This window comes from Manis javanica, chromosome 11 (assembly GCF_040802235.1).
Source record: "Manis javanica isolate MJ-LG chromosome 11, MJ_LKY, whole genome shotgun sequence".
Classification (NCBI taxonomy): Eukaryota; Metazoa; Chordata; class Mammalia; order Pholidota; family Manidae; genus Manis; species Manis javanica.
The window spans coordinates 28,118,106-28,133,069 of NC_133166.1; the positions used below are offsets into that span (position 1 = coordinate 28,118,106).

The 14,964-nt window shown below is 43.0% G+C and overlaps 1 protein-coding gene across 1 annotated transcript; it reads left to right on the forward strand.

Moving 5' to 3' along the window:
- The first annotated feature begins 13,572 nt into the window (after nt 1-13,572).
- Nucleotides 13,573-14,496, forward strand: LOC108388327 (olfactory receptor 2D3-like). The gene has a single exon (XM_036996506.2). It carries the CDS (start codon nt 13,573-13,575, stop codon nt 14,494-14,496), a length of 924 nt encoding a protein of 307 aa, XP_036852401.2.
- The last annotated feature ends 468 nt before the right edge of the window (nt 14,497-14,964 follow it).

Consider the following 14,964-nt stretch of genomic DNA (forward strand, 5'->3'; position numbering starts at 1 on the left):
TGATCTTCTACTCTGCAGTCCCTCGTGGGAACAGTCTCAACTTGACACTGCGTCTCTACTTAACCTTCTAGCTTCCAGAGGTTACAGGGTATCCCCCGTCAAAGCTCAAATCTCTTCCCCTTCTGTCACTTACCTTGGATTCCTTCTGTCTCAACAAAGAAAGTCCATTACCTTAGACAAAAAACGACTCCTCTCTGACCAGCCCATTCCCAAAACCAAGACAGAAATCCTTTCCTTTCTAGGCCTGGCTGGGTATTTTAGAGCATGGATCCCTAACTTCTCCCTGTTGGCAAGACCCCTATACGACCTCAGCAAGGGCCCCCCTGAAGAACCATTATCATCCTCACCCCGACACTCCTTCATTAAGCTCTGTCAAGCCCTTGTGGAAGCTCCAGCTCTCCATCTCCCTGATTTGTCAAAACCCTTCTCATTATACATTCATGAGAGGTCCAGTCAAGCTCTAGGAGTCCTAGGCCAATATTATGGCCCATTCTTTGCCCCAGTAGCTTATCTCTCCAAGCAATTAGACCCCACAGTTCGGGGATGGGCCCCCTGCCTACGGGCATTAGCCGCTGGACAGCTCTTGCAGAAAGAAGCTCATAAACTAACATTCGGAGCGCCCCTTACCATTCTGTCCCCACATCACCTAAAAGATCTCTTAACCTACAAAAGTTTACAGACTCTCCCTCCCTCCAGACTCCTGACCTTACTGTCCTCTTTCCTCCAAAATCCAAACATTTCTTTCCTCCCCTGCCAGCCCCTGAATCCGGCCGCTCTTCTTCCTCTACCATACTCTCCTCATACTCCCTCACATGATTGCCTAGAAGCCCTTCACAACTTCCTTCCGTGCCACTCCACGATCTCCGAAGGAGCCCTCTCACACTCCGACCTCATCTGGTTTACTGATGGGTCCTCCTTTAAACATGAGGGCACCCACTACTCAGGATACGCAGTAGTCTCCCTCGAAGATGTCATTGAGGCACGAGCCCTACCCCCTCGTACAACCAATCAGCAGGCTGAACTCATTGCAGCCACCAGAGCTTGCACTCTGGCCCAGGACACATCTCTCACATTGTACACTGACTCCAAGTACGTATTCCACATTCTCTTGCCTCACGCGGCAGTATGGAAAGAACGAGGCCTCCTCACCACAAAAGGGAATTCCATAACTAATTCAGCCTTAATTACTAAACTTCTAGAGGCTTCACAACTCCCACACCGACTAGGCATAGTCCACTGCAAATCACATCAAAAAGATGACTCCCCCATTGCAAGAGGTAACAACAAAGCCGACAGAGTAGCCCGGTTAGTTGCCCTATCAGAAAACACACCAGACAGCAATCCGTCTGCCCTTGCGCTTTTAGCCTTATCACAAGACACCCTCTGCTCCCAGGACAAAGAGTCTCTCTTCCGCCTCTTACATGACCTGTTCCATCCCAGCCCCCAATCCTTGATCCATTTTTTTACAATCTTTTTTTCCTCTGTCTCCTGAAGACAAAACCCTACTTAACCAAATCACCTGCAAGTGCACCATCTGCCAACGCACTAACCCTAATACCCCCCGTCAAAGCCCGACCCTTCCCGGCTCATCAAGCAAGGGGTAATGTCCCCGCTGCAGATTGGCAAATAGACTTCACTAACATGCCCCCTGTATGACACACCAGATACCTACTTGTGTTAGTAGATACATTTTAAGGATGGGTCAAAACTTTCCCCACCACTAACAAACGAGCATCCGCGGTTGCCTCTATCCTCCTCACCCAGATCTTTCCTAGGTTTGGGATGCCCACTTCCCTCCAATCAGATAACGGCCCTGAGTTCACTGCCCAAATTATCCAGAACCTCTCCAAGTCGCTCTCGCTCCCCTGGCATTTACATTGTCCTTATCGACCACAAGCTTCAGGAAAAGTAGAAAGAGCCAATAGGACTCTAAAAGACATCCTGACCAAACTATCTCTAGAACTACACCTTGACTGGGTTCGCTTACTTCCCTTAGCTCTACTCCGCATTCGAGCCCTCCCAAAGAAACCTTCCTTCTTGTCGCCCTTTGAGATCATGTACGGCCGCCCGATTCTACCCCCGGGGCTCCCTTCCCACAAAGGACCAATTCCTACCAATATAGCCCTTCCACTACTATCTCTCCTCCGCACTGAATTGTGGAAATATGAGGATTGGCTCCTTCCTGATCCATCCGCCTCCCAAAATCCTCCTGTCTTACAGCCCGGCCAACTAGTGTTTTATAAGCCACCAGAGGATGGGCCCTCTTTCACCCTGAAATGGGAAGGTCCACACCCAGTTATTCTCTGCACCCCCTCGGCCGCCAACCTCTCACTGCCTGATAACTCTGTCACCCCTTGGATTCATATCTCCAGGTTGAAACCAAATACCCAAGACCCACCTTCTCTGGACACCCAAGACCCATCAGTCACAATCCAGAGTCCTTCGGATACAGCCCAAGATGCTGTCTACTCTACCACGCCTCATCCCTCTGATCCCTTGAAGCTCCGCATCTCCCGTGCACCCCCTTTGCCATCCATACCCGAATCATGACTTTTTCCTCCTTTACCGCTCTCTCGCTTTTTTCCCTCATTCCTATTGTCTTCCCCGCCACCCCACCCTCCTTTGTATGGTGATTCAAAGTCAGGCAGACTTACACACAGCATCAAACAAAAGTTACTGCCCTCATTGCCACATCAGACTGCCCTCTGAAAGGCTGCTCTGAGCCTTTGTACATCCACTTTCCTCCCTCCACCGAATTATTCATTTACAGCTACCTTTATTCACCCTACCTCTGCTTCCTCTATGACCAAAGACAAGCCTATTGCAGGTGATGGCAAGACACCTACGGGGGATGTCCCTACTGGTCTTGCACCATTCACTACATGGGTGACTTCCAGTACCCACAGTATTACTCCTCCAACCGTTTCATGAAATATCCCAACGGCTCATTCTCCTTATCAATCCCAGATCCCTGGGACTCTCGATGGGCTGCTGGAGTAACAGCCTCAGTTTACTACAGGGGGTCCTCGACCCCCCACGGTACCCTTCATAGCTCTCAAGAGTATGTTCCCTCTCGCTCCCAGATCTCTCAAGTTGCATCAGATATCAGACATTCCAAGAAAGTCATTATCCAAACTCTTGATGGCACCTCTTCATCTTCTTATTCCTCCTACTCTTGGTTACAGCTCATTCAAGACACCACCATCTTTCTCAACCACACCCTCAACACCGCCAATTGTTTCTTGTGCGCATCACTACAGCGCCCACTGCTGGCCGCCGTGCCCCTCAATATTTCCAACTACTCTTTCCATGCAGAAGGACAACCCCTCCACCCCCTGGCAGACATACCCCTATGGGAACCAGAATATGCAGATAATCTCACCATCCACCACTGTGTAGGCCCAACTCCACCCCCCTCCAGCACACTTCACTGCCTCTCTATCTACACCCCTACCTCCGGCTCTAAGACTTTTACACAACCGGGACACTTCTTTTGGTGTAATGGCAGTCTTTTCAACTCACTGCCTCTCAACTCCGATACACCCTGCATTCTCGTCACCCTAATCCCACAGCTTACACTTTACAGCATGGCAGAATTCCTTGAGCTCCGACCTCCCTTGCCCTCGCGCACAAAAAGGGCTACTTTCCTTCCCATCATGGTCGGTATCTCTTTGATCACCTCAGCCATTGGGGCAGGGTTTTCGGGAGGAGCCTTGGGTCACTCTCTGTGGGCAGTTAGAGATCTCGACGCCAAACTTGAGGGAGCCCTGACATCCACTGCCGATTCCCTAGCCTCTCTCCAAAGACAGGTCACTTCGCTAGCTAAAGTCACCCTTCAAAACCGGCAGGCCCTAGATCTGCTTACAGCCGAGAAGGGCGTCACCTGCGTCTTCCTCCGGGAAGAGTGCTGCTATTACATCAACGAATCCGGCATTGTAGAAACTGACATCACCAAACTCACCGACCTTGCCTCCAGTCTCCACTCTGCTTCCAATTCCAACCCATTCTCTTCAATACTAACAAACCCCCTCCTTACCTGGGTCTGGCCCATTGCAGGCCCCATAATAGTCATTCTTCTTGTCTGTCTCTTCTTACCCTGTATAATAAAGTTCATCAAATCCCAAGTTGGAAAAATCTCTAATCAAGCTTTCAACTAGCTTTTACTCAGGAACTACCAGCTTCTGGCCACAGAAGATCCCTCACCCTCACGTGACCTCCTCACCACACGCTGAGATGGACCCCTCTCTCCACTGGAAACGGTTCAGATGCCTGGCTCCTGACACCCATATCCTCTTGGCACCATTAGAATCAACAGGTCCTTGACAGGGAACCTTCATTGATTTCCAAACCTGAAGAAGTCCACATCTACTCATCCTTACTGTGGGGAGTCCTATCAACCCTTTCCTCCCAATCCTCAAGCCCTCACTCCCTTCTCCGCCCCTGTTCAGCAGCAAGCAGCCAGAGAGAAAGCAACGTCCACAAACCCATAGAGGAGAAAGGGGGGAATGAAGGGCCCCCACCAGTAAGGTGGCAAACTTCCGGCTTCTCTTCGGGGGTCCTCGGTTCCCGCCGGCACCACCTGAAGCCCAATCACCTCTCGCTCCCCTCCCAACCTCAGCACCTAGCCAACAGCCACCAGCCCCATAGAAGTGACACCTCAATCAATTCATGCCCCTTCCTATATAACCCAGCACCTTTCCCTAATAAAGCGGAACTCTCCAGTGAATTGCTGCTGTGTGTCGCTCCTTTCCTTTCAAGACCCAACGGCCTTATTCTGGTCTGCGCTTCCCCCCAGTGAGGAGACGAGGGCCACGGCAGATCGATGCAACAAGCAAGAGGTTTTTTATTATTATTATAGCTAGCCGGGGTCCAAGTGTCTGCCCGACACAGCGGGTTTCAACAAGGACCCCTAGCACTCAAAGCCAAGGGTTTATATAGCATTTTCAAAACACTTAACTCATAGTAATTTTCCACAGCTACACATTATTCTTACAAGACATTCATCCTAGGGCTAGGCAAGAGCAAGATAAGACCACTCCTCAATTGTCAGGGCGGTTCCGCACGATAAGCTTGGTATGTAGGATTAACTGACCAAGGTTAGCTGACCAAGGGTCACCGCTGCCTGATTCCGGTGCTCATGATTGATTAACTTGTTTTTCAAGACCTTACCCAGTTCCAGTTTTTCTAAGTCACACACTTAGAAAATGGCTTCGAGGCCCTTAAGATGGCTACTCTTATGCTAACCTAATTCTATTCTTACACCAATATGGAGGAAAAGTTGGCCCAATCTTTGCCCCAAAGCGCATTACACTGTCATTACCATGACATTAGCATTGCGGTTTTGACCCCCGTTGTGAGGGATGATGGCCATAACAGTTCTGGTGAGAACCAAGTATGAGGGGCTGAAGCAGTTTCAGACATAATAATAGGACACAAAGCTCTCTGTAAAGTTAACCTCAGACCCCACTCACATACCAACTTCTGAGAAACTAAAGGAAAAGATATAAATCCCATGAGAAACAGGATGTTCAACTAACCCCAGGCTATTTTTGCTTCTGTACATCGCTTTGTTAGAGACCAGCAGTACCACACATTTCCTGCAGTAGGTGGGCAAAACAGGATGCTTAAGCCCCCTGAGCATTAAACAAGGAATACAGCTTGCTGAATTTAGGCGAAGGCAGAAAGTTGTGAAAACTAAGCAGGATGGGGTAAAAATGCTTAAAAGGATGTTGTAACAGGGGCTCGGGGCTACACTTGGAGAGCTTGCTCCTTGGCAGTCTCTGGCCGGCTAAAATAAAGGCTCCCTCTTTATAATCTACTTTTCTATGAGGACCTGTTTCCTTACTCCTATTTCGGCGTGCCTGATCTGAGACTCATAACACAAGTACAGCCAAAAACTCCCCCACCCTGTGTAAGGGTGCCGTAAGCCTGAACCCCAAGAAGGCTCTGTCTGTTCTCTTTGAAACCTATTCCCACTTAGTAAATATTCATCTCCCTTTACATAAAAAGGCTCCCTATTATATCCTCAGCAAGAGTCTCAAATCTGCCTGTGCTCAACTCTAGAGCATGTACTTTAGTTTTTCTTTAAACTTTAATTTTCTAATAAACTCCTAAGGCTCAAATGCTTTTCTGTCTGTTCTTGAATTCTTTCTTGTGATAAGACCAAGAACCTGTTTCCAGTAATAATTTCATCTTGAAATTTCCCTTAATTATATCTCCTATGACCTTTATTCCAAAGAAGTTCACATAATGAGGTTCCAAGTGGACATATCTTTTTGGGTAACACAATTCAACTCATCAAAAACTTGGAAGTCCTGAAAAGATGACTTTATGCTCAATAGAAATAATCATGAATTATACTTTAAAAGTCACTTCAAGTGTTACATCGAAAATGGATGGAAAGTATGCAAGCATGGAAGCAACAAAAACAATCAGCAAGATTGAGTGCTACTGCAGTAGCCCAATGAGACAGGAACTGTTGATGTAGTCAGAGTTGGGTGAGGGCCTCCGGAGGGGGCAGGGCGGGATATTTGCAGTCAGAGCAATGTAACTACATGCAAGGAAACCCCCCTACTAAAACTCTCTGTTAAACATTAAGCTCTAATCATTCTTCAGTGAGATCAGTTAATGTTCCCCAGATAAAGAAGAGTAGCAATGTTTTATTATGCTAACCATTTATAATCATGTGTAAGATTCACTTTAGCATACTAAAAGCCCAGGCCCTTGTGCTGTCTTTCCTCCTTCAGATCTAATGAAGTGATTTTGCAAACTGGGCAACTAATTTAGCAAGTAAGCCCAGGCATAAACAACACAGTAAAAGGCAAGAAGGATTCCACCTTAAAGATAAGATTGCATTTTAATACCCAAGAAGTTAAGATGTTAGAAATTCTTAGCTTACTCTTTAGCAAACAATACCTCGGCCCACCTTGGGGGCTGAGCAGGTGGCCTTGTTTCATATGCCCCCAGACCAAGATGCTGGTATCTCAGGGAGAAATCATCAGAGGAAGTTGCTTGTGTTGTTAATTCTAAATATTCAGGGACCGCTTAACAAGTCCACACCCCTAAGTTTCTTTCACTTTCTGGAAAAATCCTCAACTGCCTATAAAATACCCTAGACAATGCACCACTGCAGGCTCTCTTGTCCCCTCCAGGCGTGAGCCAGGACCTCTATTCTCTCACTTTATTTCTAAATAAAAGCCTGTCCCTTGCTCTCCTACCTTGAGTGTTTGTGAAGCTCATTCTTCAGCTTCGTGAACAACCCTGGCATCACCACGGTAGAGATGATGACCTTAATTAGGGTGGTAGCAATGGAGAGGTGGAGGAGGTATAAGACATGTGGGTAGAGAAGAGTTATGGGGTAAAACTGCAGTATTTCCAGAATCTCTTGCCCCGCCTTAGTGCATCGCCATACCAATAAATGTTTTCAAGGGGTGGAGAGAAGTAGTCCACCTCCATATCAACAGGTGATTACAAAGAGGGCAGAGAGAAAATGCATATGTGGACCTGAGAGGTGTTGGAGGGGTCCCTTTTGCAGCCAGTGGCGAGAGACACAGGTAAGCAGAAGTAGATGACTGCTTGTAAGCAATAACCCCATTTCTCCCACTTTATTTCACCCTTTGACTGATTTCGGCTTCAAAAATTATTTGCCCCAGGCTAGATAGAAACATATTTTCACACCAGAGTTACACCGTACAAGATGAAAAAAAGAGAGAAATGAAATATCCCTAAGTTCTGACTTGAGCAATGCTGTGGATGATGCAGAAGACTCAAAAAGGAGGAAGTCTGGTGGGGAAATCAAGAATTCTCTTTTGGACTTGTTTCTATGGCCCTGGGTATATGCTCATTTAGTTCTCACACTACTCTTCTGTATTTGAAAAGCTACAATAAAGCCTTCATTTAAATAGTCATGATATATTAAACTGCATCATGTACCTCTCCTTAAGGTTTTCTCCTGCCATTAGCAAAAGACAACTAAGCATTTTGAATACAATTGCAGATAATGGTTCTGAAATCCGCTGGCTGTTCATAGTTTGGGGGGCATCCTCCAAATGATGCAGAATGTACTTCTGTCAGTCTCCTTTTGTGCAACCATCATGACAGAAACTTCTGACAAAGAACTTGGGATATGCCAGAGGTCCTGAGACTGGTTTAGAACAATAGAGTAGTACCTCATACCAGATGAGATTTAGGTGTTTCAGCTTGTCATAATAAAAATACCCCAGGGTATTTTCCATTGTAGAAACATTTTAAAAAGTTAACAGCACTGATTGCTCCAGGGAATGTTCGGTTTACAACACCTCTTAAGACCTCAGGTTTAAAGACTTCCTCCCAGAGAATCCTCCAAGCTGTTTCCTTGGTGGATTTGGGATGGAATGAACCTCATAGCTCAGATGATGTCCCAACCTTCAGAATATTTAGTAAACAGCAATGGAAGTTGACTACCAGAATATGGATTAGCAGCCTACAGAAACCACACTTCATTAACATTTATTCATCACTGACTCCACTGTCCTGTGTTTGTCTCATGCTGGTCCTCAAGGTGGGAGTGGGTAGGATGACCAGGGGAATTAGTCCTCTTAGGGAGTCTGAAATCCTGATTCTACTCATTGGGGTGGGGTTACCTTTCACTTTCCTACCCCCTCTCTCTCTCCCATCTGGCCTCTAGACAGCACACATGCTCTTCTCTTTTACTGCTACTTATGAATCCTGTTCTGAACTCCCCTGTGGAGGATTAAGCTGTTAACCAGGGATACTAGAATGACAGTAAGGGCTGTGGACATCCACTGCATCTCCTTTTGCACCAAAAGCTAATCTGCCAGATCTCTTGTTGTCTCTGTTAGGGTCCGGGCTTCCGAGGCTTCTCCAGAGAACAAACTACACAGGCATAGAGATGTAAATTCAAGCAAAGTCTTTATTCAGCCAGCTAGCTGGGGTCCAATGTCAGCCCTAGCGGTCTCAGCAAGGACCCTAAGCACTCAAAGCCAAGGGTTTATATAGCATTTTCAAAACACTTAACTCATAGTAATTTTCCACAGCTGCACATTATTCTTGCAAGACATACATCCTGGGGTTAGGCAGGAGCAAGATAAGACCACTCCTCAATTGTCAGGGAGGTTCTGCACGATAAGCTTGGTATGTAGGATTAGCTGACCAAGGTTAGCTGACTAAAGGCCACAGCTGCCCACCATCTGGTGTTCATGATTAGCTTGTTTTTCAAGGCCTTACCCAGTTCCAGTTTTTCTTTCTAAGTCACATACTCAGAACCTGGGTAAGGCTTTGAAAAACAAGTTAATCATGAGCACCGGGTGGTGGGCAGCTGTGACCCTTGGTCAGCTAACCTTGGTCAGTTAAGCTTACATAGCAAGCTTATCGTGCAGAACCTCCCTAACCATTAAGGAGTAGTCTTATCCTGCCCTTGCTTAACCCCGGGATGTATGTCATGCAAGAATAATGTATAGTTGTGGAAAATTACTATGAGTTAAGTGCTTTGAAAATGCTATATAAACCCTTGGCTCTGAGTGCTCGGGGTTCTTGTTGAGACCCGCTGCGTCGGGCTGACGCTTGGACACCAGCTAGCTGGCTGAAAAAAGACTTTGCTTGAATTTACATCTCTATGCCTGTGTAGTTTGTTCTCTGGAGAAGCCTCGGAAGCCCGGACCCTAACAAATAAGTAACAAATACTCAATTAATAGTAGCTTTAAGAAAGGATACTTACAATGTTCCAGAATATAAAGCAGGATAGGAAGAGGAAAGAGATGAGGGTGAAGAAGTAAGCAGGTACCAGATTGCAAAGGATCAAGTGAAAGAGTATTACTTATATTCTGATTAAAAAGCAATTTGTCTTTGTTATAGGGGATTTGTAGATTACAGAATCACGCAAAGGTAAAAGGAAAAGTCACTTATAATCCCATCACTCAGGAAAACACATGCCCACATTGGAGAGACAATTTTTAAAATGAGAATTACAGTGTATTTTATAACCAGTTTTTCTCTCTCAGGTATTTTGCAAACATTTTTGATGTAATAAAATAATTCTACATTTGTCATGCTCAGAAAAATATTCTACTACATGAAGTCAATGAATAATCACCTTATTTCTAAGTGTGGAAGGTTATTTATATATGTGTGTATAATCTCTCTGGAATGTTTTCTTTATAATGAATGAAGTGGACAAACTTCATTTGTTGTCAACTATTTAGTCAGTTGGCTTATCATGATTTATTAACTATGTAAAGGAGGGCAGAGGGCATCAAGAGTCAGGAAAAAGGACTAATAACATTTAACCTAACTGCCTAAAGCATGGGCCACCCAGTTTTGAATAAACAACCCGAGGCTAAGCTTAGAAATGCGCCTGCTTTAAGTTAGATAACTAGAAGTGGGCAACAGCCTGGGGGCGTGATCCGTGATAAGTCACATAGACATGCTTGGGTAAGCAAGAGATAACAATTGAAGCGGTCAGGCAACTGGAGTGTTCCCTAAAAGGTTACAATATAGAATGTGTTTAAAAATTATTGGTTGTAGAAATGCGCGGGCTTTGGTGTAACGGCTGTGAAAATCCTATATAAGCAATACCTAAAGTTGCCTGGGGGTCGGCAGCTCGGACTTGGCCTGCGTGTCAGGGGAGGTGCTGTCGACCCCAGCTTGCTGGCTGAATAAAGACTCTGCCTGTACTTACATCTCCATGCCTGTGTGCTTTGTTCTCTCGGGAAAACCCTGAGTTCCTGGACCCTAACAACTAATGTGCACTTTTCTGGCTTATTAAAAGCATTTATTTAAGTCTCACACAGCCTTTGCTTGTTCTAATTCTTATTCTGATCTAATGAGTTATCCTCCTATTTTTGCACTGTTCCAATATTATTTTCATTATTAGAATTTGTTCTGTCAAAATTGTATTATCACTGTAACTCTTTCATGTTTTTATTTTAAATAAGTTTTATTTTCCTTTTTACTTAGAAAATGAAAGCTGAAATGTACAGTAGTCAAATAATACAAGTGAGTACAAAAAGACAAAAGTCTCCTCTTAGCCACTTGTTCTGATTCCACTAGAATTCCACTTCCCAGGGTTCACTATTATCAGATTATTTGCAATGGATCTACAAACCATGTATACAAACTATTCTGCAATGGCACAATATATTTCCTAGGAATCCTTGCACATGGTTATTTTAATTCTTTTAAGTTCTTACTTTTAGGAAAGGCTAGGTTTCAATTTCAGACTTATATTACAATAATTTCTCTTTTAGACTTAGAACAGTAATGGAGTTTCTAAGTAGTCTTAAGCATATTTTGTTATTACAATCAAACTCTAATAAATTAATCAATTGATCAAAACTGAATACATGTGAATCTTATTTTTAGGTACTTGAGATTTTATTGTTCTATTTTCTTTACTTTTATATATGCTTAAAATTTTCCATAATTGAAGAATTTTTTATAGAAGAGAGAATAACATGATTAAATCAAACCAATGTGTGTCTTTGATCTTCATCCCATATACCTAGAAGCCTCTCATTATCCTCTACCACATTTGGCCTTGACATTGAATTTTGCGAGCAAAACAGTTCCAATCACAAAGCATGAACAAAGAGCAAAAGGGTAAAAATAGTGTAAAGAAACATCTTTCTCAATCAAACAAAGCAACTGTGCCCATAACAACTATTGCTATGCGTTGTCTGAATTATTTTCCTAATCTTGCAGTTACTTCTAGGTCATGATCTCATTATTGTAATGGAATATTGTATATTATAAGCTACTCTTTACTGTCCTAAATCCTTTAAGTGGTTTATGTTTTACTTAATCTTTATATAAACATGGTAAGATACATATTTTTTACATCACCATTTCACAGATAAGGAACAGTAGGCAAAGAAAAGCCAAGTAATTTGCTGTTGGTCACATGCCAACTAGAAAAGCTAGGATTCAAATCCTACAATTTAGCTGGAAAGCCCCAACTGCCAGGCAGTGAGCTGTGCTGTCTTCTTACACCTGACAATAATCCATGATCAGTGGACTTTCACTACAGGAGACATGCCTGTGGAAATACACACACCACAAATACACAAGTATTCACACACACCCATTCACACTCCATTTAAAAGTTTAAAATGATGTATCACATATAAAGGCTGATGGCATGCCTTACATTTAATAACCTATCGTAGTCATCTTGCTATATAACCAAACTTGGATGTTATATCCTTTTAAATTCCACCCTAGGCAAAATATGGTATTCATCTATTGTTTAATATGCATGTGTTTGATTCACACCAATTGTTCACTTTTACTTATTTTTTTGAAAGGGGTATTTAAATGCTTTGCCCATTTTTTCTAATGGATTATATATCTTTTACTGTTGACTTTAAGTGGTCTTCATATATTAGGAATAATTTTAAAATTCTGTTCAAGTTTTTGCAAATATTTCCTCAGATTTATTTATTTTTAAATTTTATTTATAGTAGAATCCACTACATAGAAGTCTGTTATTTTTAAATTCTCAGGTTTATTAGCATTTTCCCATATAATTTGTTTCTTTTGTGTGTGTGTGCATGTTTAGGACAGCTTTTACAACACAAAAATTGAATAGATAGATAGACTACCTAATTTACAGAAAACTTTAAATGTTTTATAAAATTAAATCATAAATGCATTTGGAATTAATTATTGCTTACACTTACATTATATGTCTGTGTAAATATGAAAGCATACACCTCTGTACATAATGTTCTAAAGTGAATAAGCAATTGTTCCATACCTTTTATTAAGTACTGTACTTACATACGAAGGCACTTTTGCCATATTTTAAATTTTCATACATGTTAAGATATGTGTCAGTTCTATACTTATAGGTCAAATGTATGTTTTATTCAACATTTGATTATTGAGATTATTTGCAGGTAATTTGATTGCATATCTTTAAACAAAATCAAAAGGAGACAATTTATGCTTATGATAACTGGTAAGAAATGTAGTCTGGTACAAGATGAATAACTGAACAGTCTCATGTACCAAAAATAAACAAGTAGAAATTTTAATTGAAGAAATTCCTTCACAATGGCTAAAGTAATCAAAGTGTATACTTAAGAAGCATTCAAGACCTATTTGACGAAAATCATGAAACATGATGTCTGACTAAATGAATAGACATACTAATTTTATTAATAAAAAGACATAGTCTTATAAAGATGTTCATTTCATCTGAACCAATCCATAAATTCACTAAAATTGCAACCAAGTCTACAGAGGATTTTTGTAAGGGCATTTAATAAGCTTATTCTAAATTTTATCTAGATGAGTAATTTTATGATAGAAAATGAGGTGTGGAAATGGCAAATGAAGCAGCAGAGGAAATACATCCTACCAGATACAAAATATATAGTACCTATTCCTTTCCTTATGAATATAGTCTATTCTGAGCAAACACAGAACTCTGCCTTCTCAATATGGAAGCTACTAAGAGATGGAAAACAACAGCTCAGCTTTGGATACTGATTAATATAATACCGAAGGAACTCAGATTTTCTTTTATACCTGCTTCTTTTCTTGGTGCTGACCTATAAAGAGTAATAAATATTCATGGAAGAAGAAAACCAAACCTATGCGACTGAATTTGTCTTCCTGGGCCTTTCACAGGATCCACAGACACAAGTCCTGCTCTTCTTCCTTTTCCTGATCATCTACCTGCTGACTGTGCTGGGAAATCTGCTTATCATTGTGCTTATTCCCACAGATCCCAGACTCCACACACCCATGTATTTTTTCCTTATAAATCTGTCCTTTGCTGATCTCTCTTTTTCTACTACCAGTGTCCCACAGGTGCTAATCCACTTCCTGGTAAAACAGGAAACAATTTCCTTTCCTGGATGGTCAACACAGATAGTTGTCTTCCTTCTGGTTGGCTGTACGGAGTGTGCCCTGCTGGCGGTGATGTCCTATGACCGCTACGTGGCTGTCTGCAAGCCCCTGCACTACTCCACCATCATGACACACTGGGTGTGTGCCCAGCAGGCCATAGGGTCCTGGACCAGTGGAGCGTTTGAGTCTCTGGTGGACACCACATTCACACTGCATCTGCCCTACCGAGGGAAGAATATCATTAACCATTTCTTTTGTGAACCTCCTGCCCTTCTGAAGCTGGCTTCAGCTGATACCTACAGCACAGAGATGGCCATCTTTGCAGTGGGCGTGGTCATATTCCTGGCTCCTGGCTCCCCGATCCTTGTCTCCTACTGGCATATCATCTCCACTGTGATCCAGATGCAGTCTGGGGAAGGGAGGCTCAAGGCTTTCTCTACCTGTGGCTCCCATCTCGTGGTCGTTGTCCTCTTCTATGGGTCAGCAATATTTGCCTACATGCGGCCAAACTCCAGGATAATGAATGAAAGGGATAAAATGATCTCTGTGTTCTACTCAGCCGTGACACCCATGCTGAACCCCATCATTTACAGCCTAAGGAACAAGGATGTCAAAGGGGCTCTCAGGAGAATGACTGCAAAATAGCCCTTTTGATGGTGAGGATCTCTGCTTATGATGACAATTTCAGGGATAGGGATAGAGGTTATTTTCTTGTAAACTTTTTCCATTTTCATCCCATTCTTCGACTTCTGCTTTCCTTTTCCCATTTTCCCATGTTTCTTCTCAGATAAATTCATCAAACTGCCTATTCAAAGCAAGGCACCTTCATAGACACAGGAAGGAAATACAGAAAGGAAAGGGGAAAAAGAAAGAAGAGAAGGAGGAAGGGGAGGGGGAGGGAGGAGTGGAGGGTAAGGAAGGAAATGAGAGGAAGGTGGATAAACCATCTCTACTCTCTAAGCCCATTCAAGCTAATGAGGAAATTAAAGCAAGTAGACATACAACAGTACATAAAAAAAACAAGAACCAAATAAATAAACCCATTGCAAATATGAGAATACATTTGTGGCAAACGGAGTCCTTTCCTTCATTTTTGCATGTATTCATCAAATG